Source organism: Euprymna scolopes, chromosome 3, assembly GCF_053919585.1.
Source record: "Euprymna scolopes isolate OS-2025 chromosome 3, ASM5391958v1, whole genome shotgun sequence".
Classification (NCBI taxonomy): domain Eukaryota; kingdom Metazoa; phylum Mollusca; class Cephalopoda; order Sepiida; family Sepiolidae; genus Euprymna; species Euprymna scolopes.
In genome coordinates, this window is record NC_136484.1 from 86,528,883 (window position 1) to 86,546,863 (window position 17,981).

At 32.3% G+C, this 17,981-nt stretch overlaps 1 protein-coding gene and 1 long non-coding RNA gene across 9 annotated transcripts in view; one reads left to right on the top strand and one right to left on the bottom strand.

The window, feature by feature from the left end:
* The window catches only part of LOC145256949 (transcription factor AP-2-epsilon-like), a 275,670-nt gene extending 272,388 nt beyond the window's left edge, over window positions 1–3,282 (bottom strand). For 3 of the 8 annotated variants that reach the window (XM_080115633.1, XM_080115630.1, XM_080115631.1), the window contains exon 1: window positions 1,643–3,278. Coding sequence is in view for 2 of the 8 variants with exons in the window: in XM_080115634.1 (XP_079971760.1) it covers window positions 1,643–1,678 (36 nt within the window). In the remaining 6 variants the exon portion in view is untranslated. Of the gene's footprint in view, window positions 1–1,294; window positions 1,314–1,642 lie in introns of those variants that run through there. The other 5 variants (XM_080115636.1, XM_080115635.1, XM_080115634.1 and 2 more) reach the window with 4 other exon arrangements.
* A 1,431-nt stretch (window positions 3,283–4,713) lies between these two features.
* The window catches only part of LOC145257136 (uncharacterized), an 82,459-nt gene continuing 69,191 nt past the window's right edge, over window positions 4,714–17,981 (top strand). Inside the window, exon 1 of the long non-coding RNA XR_013864015.1 lies at window positions 4,714–5,903. This is a non-coding gene — a long non-coding RNA (uncharacterized LOC145257136). The remainder of the gene's footprint in view (window positions 5,904–17,981) is intronic.

The window sequence follows — 17,981 nt, forward strand, 5'->3', positions numbered from 1 at the left end:
CTTTTAAGATTAAACATATCTTTATTTAATTCTTATAATTTAATTGAATATGTTCCTGTTCGTATATATTTGTGTACTAGGTGTATCTAGTTATAAGTTATATGTGTTGGCATATAATTGTATGTAAATGTTGAAAAATAATTATCTTCGAAAATTAACAAGTAATGTATATCAAATTATTAAAACAATTCATTTTCTGTCATAAAATACATTTAGTATGGTTTATATGCGTGAAAATAATTTTTATGTGAACTTTGTCTTTTGTAAATAAACACACTGAAAACTACAAACAAAGTGAATTTATTATTTGAAAAGTTATAAAAAACTATTGAAATATTCTATTTTTTAAAATACATAACTTAATTAGCTGAAGAAGGCAACTTTTATGAAACAATGAGGGACGTATTTGAATAAAAAAGTAAAATAGAATCTATTGTATTTGAAATGACAAAGAAATAAAAAAGAATGTTGATTTCAAGTAGCTAAAGGAAACAAAGTACAAGATTTGGCCACTGGATTGGACGAGAACACAAAAAAACGAGGAAAGGAAACGGACATTGTGTCTGTGATTGCAAAGATGCAATTGTCTCTTTTGGTAATTGTCATGCAAAACGATGTGAAGGGCAGTGTTCCAGCGTTGATTGTTTTAGGCTAGTCATCTTCTATATAATGCAAAGTTAAGGGAACACACATCCATACGCACGCATACTCTTTAACACGTTCCGGCTAGATTTATGAAGTATCTTATTTTATATGCAATTGGTACGTTAAGCCTAGAGTTATATCACAAACGTGATTATGTGCGTTCTTCACACACTACGGGAGAAAATGTTTTAAGCCAAAGAAAGGGGGGAGGATTGACCCCAAACTTAAGGCAAGTAATAGATTTCTTCATTTTCTTTTGAAATAGTTACAAAATAAAACTCAATGTAAAGCAAGAACAAAAACGATGATAACAACATTATGAAAAATACGAAATTGAAGAAATATATGAATAGCAGAAAACATACGGACTCAGATGTTCAAGTGCGAAGAGTCTTACATGTGATCCATGACAGCTTTTTTAGTTTCATTATATATATATATATATATATATATATATATATATATATATATATATATATATATATATATATATATATATATATATATAATGAAGTAGGCCACTCAGTGCGTTTAATTATTCCAAAGGTATGAGTGATGTTGTTGGCCGAAGGTAAGATGCAGTTGTCGGCAGCGTCGGGTTGCAATGATGAAAAAAGAAAGTAAAGCCGAAGCTGAAAACAGCGTTTACCTGTGTTTGTAATGATGAATTTGTTTAGCTTGCCCACCCTTTTCGAAAAGAACCCTAAAGGTTATTTGATGTCTTTCTTCTTTTTTTCCCACTCCGCACGACAATGGAAAGACTGCCAGAGGCTCGAGCAGGTCAAATGATAATGATGCTCACGTAATTGGTAACTTATATCAAGCCTTTCAGCGTATATATATATATATATATATATATATATATATATATATATATATATATATATATATATATATTGTTAAAAAATAGAATCTGCGCAGAGTGTAGCCAAATAGATGCCAGTTGGTGATGGGAGTTTTATGTGAAAAAAGCTGCGAGAACATAAATTGCACTCACCTGCCAGGTGTTCGAATCAAGGGCTATGAAGGACATGCCTCAATGTGGGAGTAGCGAATATACTGCTCGCAAGGTTTCAAGACTCAGCACTGCAAGCACTAGGTGTTTCACGTGTGTCCGCCGTGGCACACGCACACACACACACACACACGCCCGTGCACGCACACACTGCCGCTGGCAGCTGAAGTCTATTACGCGTTTTCTTTGAACGCCACTGAAAATATGAAATGACCAAGATGTTGCCTGTACTGGCGGCTCTCGTACGGTTGGGCGCTCAGAAAGCCGTTTCTAGGTATTGTCCTGTGCTATTCCAGCATATATGTGATCATAGTTAACATCCTTAATTGCATGCGATTTTGATTCAAATTTTGTTTTTTGTTACACACAACCTTGCCTTGTGATTGGTTCTTGTCTCTGCAAAGACCCAAATGGGTGGTGCTAGGATGTCCATTCTCCCCACTTCTGATATGCTGCATCGTACATTCTGACTGGCGATTGCGCAGTGAGACTGAGGCACGAACTACCTTTCAGAAAGAAATAGAGGAGAGATTGCAGTAGTAATAGTTGTAGTGGTGGTAGTTTGCGGTGGTGGAGGTAGTTGTGGTAGTAGCAGAGTGTGGCGGTGATGGCGACGACTGCGGCGGCGGAGGAAGTAACAGCGTTAATAGAATCACAAATTATTATAGGAGTTGTCGTCAGGATAGTTTTTATGTGATTATGGCCGAGAAAACGTAGTCGGTGGATTTCACTGTCATCGCTAGATACGAGCAATCATTACGTGCGTTGCGTGAGAACCCACCGCCGCTGTCTCGGTTGGAGAATGCAGAAACACGTGTGCGTGTGTGCGCGCGTTTCTCTGTGTATGTGTGTGCGTCTATGTTTTCGAAAGCTAGGTTAAGCAGATAAATAGACGAAGAAAAAGTATGCGCATAAATTGTATTTATTTTAGAAGCCAACCAAATATGGAACGATGTCGACGACTACAGCGGCGATTCTACATCTGTTTTAATAATAATGATCGAAATAATAATGTGTCTTTAGAGGAGCATAAAACACTGACCACGGAACAAACGTATACATAGGTGTGGACATTTAAGTAAATTAATGTCTGTCTCGGGTATGTGTATATTTTGTCATCTAATTTATGCTTATAAATTAACCATGATGAAACCAATACGTGTACACGTCTCGCGTGTGCATATCTATACATACACAAATATGTAGGCAAAGTTGTCTCGTCAGCCTGCAGTCATTTTCACACTCGGCATATGTGGTTTCAATATGAACCACACTGTTCCTTGCGACTGAGCAAATGAAAAGGTGGAATAATGATCTAGGTTGTTTTATAACGGTTCGATGAGCACCTTATCCGCCCTCACACATTCAACCACGTTGATGGCCTGCACGCTTCGCACAATCTTCAATACTCATAGCCGGTGAATTATTCTATTCTCACGCGAAAACCCCGATTTTTACGGATCGGCTACTCTTAAGAAACCCGTGAATGACTGTTTTACGATAGAGTCATGCTACAGTTTGTGCTTTTGTTTTGGATACGAAGTGTTGAACACATATGACAAAAGGAATTCTGTTGAACGCATCTCAAATCAGCTAAATGCGTGAAATTGATAATATCTTTTACTGCATAGTCCTTCATGGTGCCCCCTCTCATTATCCAATGGCATTTATTTATTTTCCTTAAAGGTATTTTATTGAACATTTGTTGTCCTCTCGAAAGGATTGAAATTATAAACGCAGTACAAAATGCACCAATATTTACTTGGTCAAGAAGATAGATTGATAGATATTAAGATAGAAAGATAAATATATATATATATATATATATATATATATATATGTAGAGAGAGAAAGAGAGAGAGAGAGAGTGTGTGTGTGTGTGTGTGTGTGTGTGTGTGTGTGTGTGTGTGTGTGTAAAAGACAAAAAAGGGTGAGGTGGGGCAAAGAATAGATCTAGGTTTGTTGTGATAGTAGTGTGGGGCAATCAGAAAATCAATATACAAAAGAATAAGTCAAATGTTTATCGCAAAGGATACTAAGAGTTATCAAAAAAAATTAAATTCCGGTAGTGATTCTTTGAGTAAATAAAATACATCGATAAAAGACACATTTATGTACACAGCTCCATTTTTTTCTTTTATATTTGCCTAACTCTATACACCCGATGCTACCCGGCTCGATATTTGAAAAAAAAAAATCATAATATAGCCATATTTACATAAACATTAAAAAATATTTTTAAGATTCCCTTATTTTTAACTTAAAGCTATTAGATCTATAAAGTATATAAAAATAATTCAATATTTATTTGTTAAAGGTACGTTATAAACTAATAACAGACACTAACTAACGCACTAAAACTTAGTATTATTTAGACAAAGATAATACCAGTTATAAGTATAACAATCTTATTTATTTATTACTAGAAAAGCAATTGATTTTCATTCAACGGAAACAATTGTTTTTAAGCAGTTACCCATTTACAAAAGAGTTTTTTTTTTTTAAATAATTCTAGATTTTAGTTAATTCTTTTATATAGATTAAAAATTCGTTTATGAAATCCTGTATATTTTGACAACAAAAACAAAAAGAATAAAATTCTCACAAAAATTAAAACTTTTGTTAATAATCCCCTCACAAAAGCAATCAAAATTCAAATTCCTTTAATATAAAAATATAAATTGGATATTTTTCATATAATCTAACGACAGTTATTGATTAAAAGGAAATATATATAGTTGACTATTTTAAAAAAAAATGCATCTTCCGTATTTTGTTGAAGTATTTATTTGAAAACGGCCCCAATGAAAGTCCAACTTAATAATAATAATAATAATAATAATAATAATAATAATAATAATAATAATAATAATATTATTATTATTATTATTTTAGTGAGTATATCAATACAATTGCATTTTGACTTTAATGGCCTTGGGAGATCTAACCGCAATTACCTTGAGTCGCAACTAAAAAATTTGTAATATTTGTATATATATATATATATACATATATATATACATATATATATATATATATATATATATATATATATATATATATATATATATCCACACACATATATATATTTCAGATGATCATGTAAAACTATATCTTATGTATTGATTTTCATTATTTACTTCTACAGTGCTTAATATGTGAGTAGTGTTAGGTAGTAACTTATGAAATTATGTGGCAACTAAGTCACACAAAATCTTTCACTTTCAAGAAATCGTCAGACTAAAAATGATGTTACATATATAAGCGATATTACATATATAAGCGATATTACATATATAAGCGATATTACATATATAAGCGATATTACATATATAAGCGATATTACATATATAAGCGATATTACATATATAAGCGATATTACATATATAATACTCATAAGATCAATAAATAGTGTGTACATGTATATGGGTTGTTTGACTGAAACGAACATGTCAAGTTGTCAGTGTAAGCGAACTCATGTGAACCAACTTATCGAATATGTTAGACTACCCGCATCGACAGAAACCTTTACTTGTTGATGTAATTTACTCATTGATTATGAGGGAAGAAAGAGGATAGGAGAGAAAGAGAGAGAGGGAGGGAGATAAAGAGAGAGAGAGAGAGGGGGGGGAGAAACGTCTATGTACAAAAGAGAAACAAATAAATTAATGAGAGAGAAATGAGAAAGGAAGAAAGAAAAAAAGGAAAGAAATAAGAGGATTACAATAGAGATAGAAAATAATTACAATACAAAGGGGGAGGGAAAGAGAGAGAGAGAGAGAGAGAGAGAGAGAGAGAGAGAGAGAGAGAGAAAGAGAGAGAAGATACGCCTAAAGCCGTATTTTCTTCTATCTTCTATCGTGGTCTTTTTAAGTCTACACTCAAATCGCCGTGTAATTGCAACATCGATGTCTACGTATACAAAGTCAATCTCTTGAAAGTCGTGATGCAGGAGAAAACAATAATAATCAATCAAAATGAAAAACAACAACACAAGCATCACCGTCCTCTGCATTTCCTCTAACTTATATATTCCGCTTATGCATTTATTAGAAATTCCTTTGAATTTTTCATTCAACTATTTCTTATTATTTCTTAATATACAGTTTAATGTTTTCTTTCATTTCAGTAGTTTTGTCTTTATTTTTCAAATTTGATCACTTATTGATTACAAGCGCCATTTAATCACCCAAATATAGCGACTGGAACCAAACGAAAAAACGTGCTCTCGGACAACTACAAGGTAATGTACTTTTTCGAAAATCCATAATTATTACTTGTTTTTTATTTGTATTTATTTGTTTCCGTAATCTTTTCTCATGGGCATTTTTTTCTTTTAAAATATGTATTAGATGCACTATACAACATGTTACATAGATGAACACAAAAGCCATTTTTATTTCATTTTATTGCGGAACGAAACACTAACTTTGTATTTATTTCAATCTATGAAAAATGACGAGTTCAGTGAATATCTGAACAATTCATATACTTTAAACTATGTGCCCTATAAACAAACCCACATGTATATATATATATATATATATATATATATATATATATATATATATATATATATATATATATATACATATATATATACATACATGTAAGTGTGTGTATATATGTATATATATGCACACGTACATGCAATATTATGGATATACTTATAAACCATGAACATTAGACATGCATAAACATTCACTCGTAAAAAATGTAATTTCTATATTTATAAAATTGTTTGACAATCTATCATTAGTGTAAGTATATGGATGATCGAGACATCTCAATTTTTATTTGATATTTATAAAATATTTATCGAAATCGAACCATGCTATAGTGTAAACAAAAAAATTGAAAAAATCTTGCATAATCCAATTCCGAAATTTATTCTATCACGATGCATTCCCGTTTCTATGTAAACAAACAAAAAAAAAAGACATTTCAATAATGTATTAAAAGTTGAAAAATCATAATTGTTAAGAAGAATAAGACCTTCCGAATTTTAATATATAACTTGGAAACATTCAAGCTGTCAAACAGAAAGTAATTTCTGGATTGAACTCTGCTTAGCATATACTTATGTTTTAAACAATTGAAACCTATTAACACGTTGAGATTGTATTCATAGAGATTTACGCAAAAATATCCTAATAAAATAACTATTGGTGTATTGACATTTTGGTCAATATATGATCAAACGATGCGGGACATAATTAATTCATAAGTATTCTATTAGAAATTATTTAATAAAATGGAGATAAAATAAACATCGATAAAAATAAATGTAAAATAACTTCTGAATGGCACTAGACAGATACAGCTTAGACTTTATATATATGTATGTATATATATATACATACATATATATTTATGTGTATATATGAAAATGTATAAACTATATGTATATATATTAATATATGTATATATATTAATATATGTATATTAATATATGTATATGCAGATATATAAATATATATAATATATATATATATATATATATAAGGATAAAACGAAGAATATTCACTGTAGTTTAATTGGCATATATATATGTATATATAGATATATATATATATGGATATATGTATATATATGTATATATATATATTAAGACATATATATATATATTCATAAATATATATATATATACATATGGATATGCATATATACATTAATACATATAAATATATATATATAGATACATATATACACATACACACTCATATACGTACAAATATGTACACACACACATATATATATAAATCTACATATATATAAATATATATACATACATATAAATGCATATACATATATAAATACATATTCATATAGATATATATACATAGATATATACATACACACACACCCATATATATTTATAATATAAAGCTGAATGTGTGTGTGTGTGTATGTGTGTGTGTACGTCTGGTCACGAATAGGCTCCTATATAGTTGACTATTTTAAAAAAACTGATTGCATATAATGATAGAAGATGTATCGAGACATAGGAATGGGTATGTTTGATCTGGCAGAACGGCGGTTCATTAAAATTGTGGGGTCTGTATTCGCACCGGGTCCACAAAGTATGGAAAAAAAATTAAAAATTAAAAAAAAAAAAAACGTTTACAAATGTTTTTGATATAGATGTACATAAGAATACTTTGATAAGTATGTTTTAACTTTTAGGGATGGTATAATAAAATTGTGGGGTCTGCGTTCGCGCCTGCCCTCCATAGACTGGAAATAGGCACACACTTTAATAAAGAATTTTCATATCTATCTGCGTAAGTATACTTTTATAATCATATTTCAGTTTGAAGAAATATGGTATAATAAAATTATGGGGTGTTCGTTCGCACCTGGCCTCCATAGAATGGAAATATGTCACAAAGTTTAACAAGGTTTTTCATATAGATCCACAGAATATTGTGATAAGTGTTTCAATGTTAACAGGTATGGTATAATAAATTATGGGGTTATCTATTTTAATTTTACTTTCATCATATTTTGCTTTGGTTTTGATACCCCCAAATTCGAAGCTATCTCTTTACAACCCTTCCTTTTCATGACCTATCATACTTTCATAAATCAGAGTCCATTTTCTGTAGGCTGTTTTTGATCCTAGTCAACGACGGGTACTTTTGCTAGTATATATATACATATATATACATATTATATATATATATATATATATATATATATATATATATATATATATATATATATAGTATGACTGCCACCGCTAGAGAAACACTTGCGATATCTTCAGATTGATGTCGAGCGTCATGTGCACGTAGGTTGTTCTTCAACCCATGTTCACTATTGCATAATCGTTTACAGATGTGGCAGGGGAATTTGCCAATCTTTTCTGGTGCACGTGAGGAGAGTTTATTATGCACATCTGAATGTTTTTTTGAAACTGTTTATTTGAAACGAGTGAACACTTACTACAACAATACATGTGTTGTCTGGGTGGCAGCACATCCTCATTAAATTGTTAGTCTGGTTAAACATTGTCTAACTTTACATGGTTCAACAAAAGAAGAAATTTGACCAAGATTTTAAATAATCTTCGAATATTCATTCATCTCATAAAATTATTAAGTTTTATCATTGGAAGGTCGCCCTTGATTTCTGGCAACTTCAATCAGCAAGATGTTACATCAAGTGTATACTTTCTGTAGAACTACTTATGTAATATCGTATTTTTGTTAATCATCCTCTTAATTACGCACACACCTATTGATTAGAACGTTAAGTACATTCCTTTAAAAACCAGTTCGATTTAATACTAAAACACGTGCAGCCAATTTGTAATTAGAAAACACGTGCTTATCTAGTCTACACGCATTGCACATGTCAATGTTATCGGTTGTAGAAATCGATCATTATATAAGCATGCTTACATATGTGTGTAATGGTGAGGGACACTGACTCTGGGCTCAGCGTATCAAGGTTCAAGTAGTGTCGGAGCTATTTGCATTAATCCGCTTATACATTTGTGTTAAACGTAAAGCCCGATGTTAAGTCAGATATTCTTTGCTTATTGCTTCCAGAAAAGACGCGAGGTTAAAGATTGCCAATTCCTTCTTTTAGATTAGATTCCACTGCAGAAACAATTACAAAGGGTGTCATTTATCTCTATGTACGCTAACGTATACATATATGTGTGTGTATATATATGTATTCGTATATCTATATATCTATAAAAGTGAACGTGTCTGTCTGTGTGTCTGTGTGTCTGTGTACATTTGCCTACGCAATAACTCTGTCAATTTTAAGTCTACAGACTCAAAATTTGATATACAGGGTACTGAGATTTGGGAAAGTTTTTGTAATTCGTTTTCGGACAGAAATTTGGCTGTTAAAGTTCAACGATTTGATCTTTAAGAACTCTACCAAACTCCTCCGCCAATTTCGATAGAGGCGACGGATTTTCACAAGGTCAGTATCGTTTTGAAGTTTGACCTTTCAGACCACAAATATCGAAAAATTGGCTATAAACATCAATATCTTCACCTTCAATTGGGCACTTTTCTACAGGTTGCCTTCCTACTATCACAATTTTTTTTGCTCAACATACATATCCAAACATCCGGGCAACGCCGGGCTGAAATGCTAGTAAATATATATAAATATATGCATACATAGACGTAAGATTAATATTCTCACTGCCTCTGTCTCGATCTCTGTCTGTCTGTCTGTCTCTCTCACTCTCTCTCTCTCTATCTATATATATATAATAGCATGGGTGCCTGGTGTTGCCCGGGTGTGTAGGGGTGTGTTGAGCAAAAATCAAAAACAAAAAAAAAGTGGTAGTAGGAAGGCAGGCTCGAATCCATACCGCGAAGGAGGAAAAGAACGAGGAAAAACGTGATGTCTTTGCTGTTACGACAACCGCCAATCCGGAAGTGACGTAGGTTTAAATTAAGGCTAGACAATCGAAAAGAGGGGATGACTTTCGAAAATATCGGCGAAAAAAGCGACCCCTCCCTGTTGAAAAGTGCCCAGTTGAGGGTGAAGAAATTAATGTTTTTAGCCAATTTCTCGGTATTTGTCGTCTGAAGGGTCGAGCTTCAAAACAGTAATGATCTTGTAAAAATCCGTCGCCTCTGTTGAAAGTTTTAGGCAGACATACAAACATACATACATTTATATATTGATACCTCAAATTTTCGACCCAAACCGATTAAAAAGCTTGCGCTATCTCTGAATACCCTTTATGTAAAATTTTAAATGTTTAGACCAGAAATTGTCTGAGTAATTTGGTAGAGACCGTAGAGGTTAAATTTTTAAAAGCTTTTTACCTCTATTATGACCCCTTAACATTTATTGTTTTGGTTTCAAATCAAGTTATTAATTTAGATCCATGTCCAAGGAACTGATATCAATTGTTTAGACCCAAAATTGGCGGAGAAGTTTGCTCTTAAATGTCAAATCGTTGAACTTTAGCCTCTTAACAGCCAAATTTCTGGCCGAAAACGGATTAGAAAGATTTTCTCAAATCTCAGTACCCATCAGTATCAAATTTCAAGTCTCTCGACTGAAAATTGAGAGAGTTATTGCGTAGGGAAATGTATACAGACATACAGACACACAAACAGACAGACCCTTTCATACAAAAGATACAAATGAAAAGCTATACTTTAACATTAACATGATTTATTGGGAGGAGGAAAATGATGTTCTCAACTTCTTTACTTACTCAAGTTTTTAGATGAAAAAACTTTAATCGAACATTCGAATGTCTATGTATCTCAAGTGGTAATCAAAGGTAGGGCTCCCTTGACGTCTGAGAACTTCGATTGAAAGAAAAATGAAATAAGGGTGTTTATATTGCATAAACATATGTATAGACACACATATGCACGTAAACATAAATATATATATTCATTCACACAGATATATAATAATTTACACACGTACACATATATGCATATATATATATGTATGTATGTACTAAATGTTTTTTTTAATCAACAGTAAAGAGATTATATTAAACACAGGCTGGCAGACATCAATCGTAGTTGTATAAACTAAATCGAAAGTATCAACGAAAGAAAAAATGAAAGAAAAATAGAAACCCATTCCAACTTTTACTAAAATGAAAATAAAAGTCTTAACATTGTGTTATTTGATAACATTTGCTTACATAAAAAAACATGGGTACATATGTATAGAAGTTGCCGTATTGAAATAATGTTATTATTTAGAAAGCCATTCTAAGCATCGGCAGGAGAAAGCGTTTTGTAATTATTTTGTACTTTCACATAATAACTTTAATGAAAAAATAAAAGCTGAATTTAAGTTAAAAATACTATTAAAAATATTCTACGATAACTCTCCTGCATAAGCAACAAAACAGTTTTATACAGACATATATACATATTTATGCATACAGTTATATACGTGTATTTAACGAATATATATATATATGTGTGTATGTATGTATGTGTGTGTGTATGCATATATATATATATTTACATCAGCATCAGTATACATATGCATATCTATGTGAACACATACATGTATCCACTCATATATACATATACATGCGTATATACATGTATATACTACCATATTCGTATACGTTCATTTATGTTTACCTTTATATGGAGGCATATTAGCTTGAGAAGAAAGTTCTTGCGAAATGTTTAATTTTGAGTTCAAATAATGTATTTCTAAATAAGTTATACGACGATTTCCAATCACTTCATAAAGATTTGAACGACAAAAAGACTTGATAAATGGTGCGTCACGAATGGAACGCCAACCAAAAGAAACGCCGTTATAAAGTATCATCTTCCCTTCTTTATGCAACAAGAACGACTCGTTTCCCTACCGGGTTGTGATTTGCGATCAAAAATGGTTTCTTTACAACATCTGGCAACGCTCTGCGCAGTGGTTAGACGGCGACAAAGCTCCACGACACTCCCCCAAGTGAGAATTGCACTAAAAGAAGGTCATGCTGATTGTTTGGTTGTCTGCGATCTGTCTCAGCCATTATAGTTTTTTGACTGCATGCGAAACCATTACGACGGAGAAATACTGTCAACAAACGGATGAGATGCTTCAGAAACTTCGAAAACACCTAGAATTAGTCAAGAGAAAAGGCCTTATTCTCCGCACGACAATGTCCGACTGCACGTTGCTAAACTGACCCTGCAGAAGTTGAACAAATTGGGCTACGAAACTCTGCCTCAACCGCCATACTCTACGGACCTCTCACTTACCTCCTACCTTTTCAAGCATATCGACAACTTTCTGCGTAAGAAATGCTTAAAAAACCTAAACGATATAAAAAACGGCTTCAGTGACTTCATCGCTACCAGAACACAAGATTTTTACGTTACTGGCATAAATACACTTGTTTTGCGTAGGGAAAATTGTGTTTATTTTGATGGTGCTTATTTCGATCAATAATTTTTTTGTTTGAGCCGATATATGTTAATCTGAATTAAAAGTTAAAAACCGCAAGAACTTTTTATCAACCCGATATTTCTATATGTATATGAACACATATGTGTAGACATAAATATATGTGCACATATATATGCAGACATATATATCCACGTATATGCATACATATTTATAAGCCCACAGGTTTTCATATATAGATATATATTTATAAATATATATATATACATACATGTATACGAACCTATACGTATACATACCTGTGGCCATATGCAAATATATGCATATACATCCCTATATATGATGATTGCAACATCTTGTCAGACGGGTGCCACTTCCTAAGTCACTGATAGTCCATGTGCCCAAAGATGACGCTTTAGTCCTGCCAACGATTTGCACACCCTCAAGCAGACATGACGTTCATTCGTATACATGCATATATATATATATATATATATATATATATATATATATATATATATATATATACATACATACACATACACACATATACACATGCATATATATACACATATACATATACATATGCATATACATACATATGCATATACATACATGCGACTGAAATAGCCAGAAAAAGTCGCCAGAAATACACTAAAGCTTTCCATGACAAGAAAGTTGAAGAATGGGCCAACCGACAACGGGCCAAGTATTTTCTGGACGAATAAAACCAAGACTATATTGATAAGGAAGGGTCTATAAGCTGGCTAAAGGATGGATCGCTCCACTATGACAAGATGCAATCATCATATATAGGGATGTATATGCATATATTTGCATATGGCCACATGTATGTATACGTATAGGTTCGTATACATGTATGTATATATATATATTTATAAATACATATACATACCCACATACATATTCATACACACATATATATACATGCACACATACATACACACATACATTTACATACCCATATATACACATACATACATGCACACATATGCATACACACATATATATATAAATATACATACATATACATGCATGCACCTTACTACATATACGCCAAGCATATATATATATATATATATATATATATATATATATATATATATATATATATATATACATACATACACGCACATGCATATATATATATATATATACAAATACATACACATATACACATACATGTATATAGATACCCCCACATATAAACACACATACATATACATACATATTTTACACATATATACACATATACACATACATATACACACATATACATACACACATACATATATACATTTATACACACATACATATGCATGCATACGCATACATATACACATATATTATACATACACATATGCATACTTATATGCATACACATATGCATACATATATAGATATACATATATGTATATACATAAACATATGCATACATATATAGATAAACATATATGTATATACATAAACATATGCATGCATATATACATATACACATGCATATACATATATAAATATATATATATACATATACACTTATACGTATAGACATATATACGCACATACATACACACAAACACACACACACACATATCTATCTATCTATCTATCTATCTATCTATCTATATATATATATATTATAATGGTAGATCAGTTATTACATGCTTCCAGCCTGTCAGGCCAACCCGCGTCACAACTTTTCCATCGCCACATGACTTTTTGGGGGTGTTTGTAGACAAATGTCTGAGAGAGTATCTATACAAATATGTTATTGCAGAGTTTTTGCTTTGTACGACAGCTAAGTCTCTCATTCTCTTGGTTCAAAATGTAGAGATCCAGTAACAAGCAAGAGCAAGATAGCCAGCAAGTCAAACTGCAGACCAGCTTTATTCGGGTACTAGTCTTCCGCTTTATGTTTTTTAAAATCAAATATGTGCTTCTCCTAGAGGAGTTGCCTTCACCACGGCTTATTGTGCCCTCTTAACCCAATGCTATTCTGTCCATGTCTAGGATTTAGGTTGCTGGGCACCGGAGCATATTCTACACACCGGTGGGTCATGCACATTTATTTATTGTTGAGACTCTGATGAACAGCGTGTGTCCGACGCTGTATAACTGAACCTGCACTGCCTTGTGGGCTAAGGTTCTTTAACCAAAGGCTAAGAGTGAGGTAACCCTGGCAGAAACCTCAAGAGAAGCTCTGGCCCTGTCAGCTGACAGCATAAAATAAATAAATAAAAATAAATTAAAAAACAAAAAAATACATGTCCGACAAAAAATAATAAATTTTAAGGATGTATAGTCTCTCTGATGATGATGATGATGATGATGATGATGATGACAATGACGATGCCGACTATGATGACGACGACGATGAACACAAATAAACATAAGTAAAAATTAATACATGTCCGATAGAAACGATACGTGTAATGGACAGACCTTGGTCGCAATCCTAATATATAGACATACGTATACATGCATATATGTATGAATACAATATATACATGTATAAATTATCTGAGAACCCTTGGGACAAACTTTGTGCAAATCTTCCGCATCTCGCAAATAATTATGTGTACAGTTCCCTTACATCAAACTGTGCACTTATTGTCTCTATAGGCACGCGACGATCCTTACCCATGAATTTATTTCTTCAATCAACTGGTAATCTGAACCTCTCACACCTCTCATAATCCCTCACAAACTCCCTGTCTTCCTTGAATCTCTTATGCTACACAAAAACTGCTGCTCGATTCATGCAAGATTGTCCAAAAGCAGTCTGAAGCATTCCATACGTTCTGTGGTATTGTTTCCAAGTTTAAAACAATTTTATTGCATATGGTTCTTCTAAAATCATAGATCTAGATTGCATTTTTGAAATCCAATAGCTGTAACAATCAGGCTTTAGTAGGGTGTATTCCAATTCCTACCGTAGCTGTTCATTTGGACCTGAAACTATACAAATTGGTCAGTCATCTCATAAGATGTATAGCTATAACCTACTGATTTTTAAGGGCCTACAACAATTGTAATTGCTTGTACAAAAAAGGCCTGGGAACTTATTTGAGGCACCTGTATATATAAATATATATATATATATATATATATATATGTATATATATATATATATACAGAGGGCCGGGCCCAAACTCTATTTAGGCCCTGTTTCTTAGTGTTTTGTCCGAATGAAATGAAACTTTGGTCATAACTAGTTTATTATATTCAAAACATCACATCAAAACACTAGGGTCTTTTTTCTCTCCGTTCTACAGCATATGTTCTAGATGGCCTCCATTTAGCTTTTTTTTGGGGGGGGGGATCACCCTGTATATATATATATATATATATATATATCTTGATCTGAATTAACAGCATGGGGGACTTGATTCAAAATATGTCTCATATGTTATACCTCCCCTCTTTTGGAAATAGGTTACGATTATGAACATCGCAAGTATGAAATAATCATCATACATTGTGAAATTTACTTCATGTAAGAAACCAAAAGAGGGGAGATATAACATATGAGACATATTTGGAATCAAGTCTTCCCTTGTTGTTATTTCAGATCACTTGAAACTATAGCAGAAAGTTTTAGTCTCCCCTCCATCAAGACCAGAGGTTTTGAGTAAATATCAGATATTTTGTAATTCTTATGCAAAACAAGGAAAACAAAGGAATATGATTAAAATATTGGTAAAAGTGCAGTATCTCCCCACCCACGAAACATACTTTAAATTACTATTATTAAACGGTTTTCGAGAGTACTGAAAACGAAAATTCCAGTAAACGAGTAGTTTCAAAGATATGAAGAAATTATAGTTTTAAAAAGTGGGGATATCTTTTCTATATTAATTTAACGTAAAACGAACACCTACCTTATAGCCACCTATTTGGGTGGGATGGTGTGGGCGCCTATTATTTTTTAGGGGTGGTATTTATTTAGAAATTGTGGCCTGGTAGACCTCGCAAAACCTGCCTTAAAAAAACTTGAACAGGTTTTCAGGTGTGCTGAAAACAAATTAAAATTTTCCGCAAATAAGCATTTTTCCGGGTATTAAGAAATGCAATTCTTTATGTTATAGTGATGGCCATTGTTGTACGCTCAAGCGCGCATATCTTTTCTTAATACCTGGAAAAATACTTATTTGCAGAAAATAGTCGTTTTCAGTTGCAATATTCGTTTTCAGCAGACCTGAAAAACTGTAACAAACAAGTTTTTTTTTAAAGTAGGTTTTGTGTTGGTATTCAAAGTCACAATAGACACCACCCGCTAAAAATAATAACAGAACCCTTTAAAGGTTGCCATAAAGTGGGTGCTCATTTTACGTTAAGTTAATATAGAAAACTGATCTCCCGCATTTTGAAACAATAATGTGCAACCATAAAGGCAAATGTCACATAGCCCACTAAATTTACGAAGCTGATGCAGTTGATGTTAACAGAGTTTGGAGATGGATTCGTCGATTTCAGAGTTGCGACAGAGATGTATGTGACAAAGCGCGCTATGGAGATTTACGACTGATGTATCAAGAGAGGCTTTCAAAAATGCATAGAAAATGGTGCTAACTATGTAAAAAGATAAATTATGTAAAAAGATAAATTATATAAAAAGATAAATTATGTAAAAAGATAAATTATATAAAAAGATAAATTATGTAAAAAGATAAATTATATAAAAAGATAAATTCATGGTTTGTTTATATGGCTCCACTTCCGTGCTCTTAGTTATTCAACGTTTTAGTTTTTACGCTATAAAATAGAACTTTTAGAACAACCTTCGTATATATCTCTATATATTATAAAAGTGATCTTGTCTGCTTGCGGAACGGTCGCTACCAAAGTACGCAGACTTACAGACTTGAAACTTGATATATGGGGTATTCGGCTTCCTGGAATTAAATCGATTCGGTTTTTTTAGCCGGAAAATAGCCGCTAACGGATCAAAATTGATAAACTGGAACTTTAGTTGCACAAATATGCACTCATACGTTTAACTGCCAAGATTTAATCTATATATTTATTTGTTTTTTGTGTTTTATCTTACGTTAGTCGAACGCCTTAGGAATCCAAAGCGTCCCTTCCTTTATCTATTAAACGTTGAATTAGTGAAGAATATAATTTTTTTTCTCAATTACCAGTTAACGATGGTCTATTATATCTTTCTTGTAGTCTCTTTCGTTTTACCAGATTTCAGGATTAGGGGTCATCTTGCCTGGTGGAATAGCCAATAAAATGTTGTTACATGAGGTAAGATCACCAAAAGAAAGTGTACAATTCCACGAATGAGCCATTATATAACTGTGTCAAAAGAATGTTATTTGGACTTCACGATGTTATTTTGAATATTTGGTCAATATTTACTCGTGGTGGTGAAGCTTGTCTGCATATTATGAGACACAGTAGGATGATGCCTAGT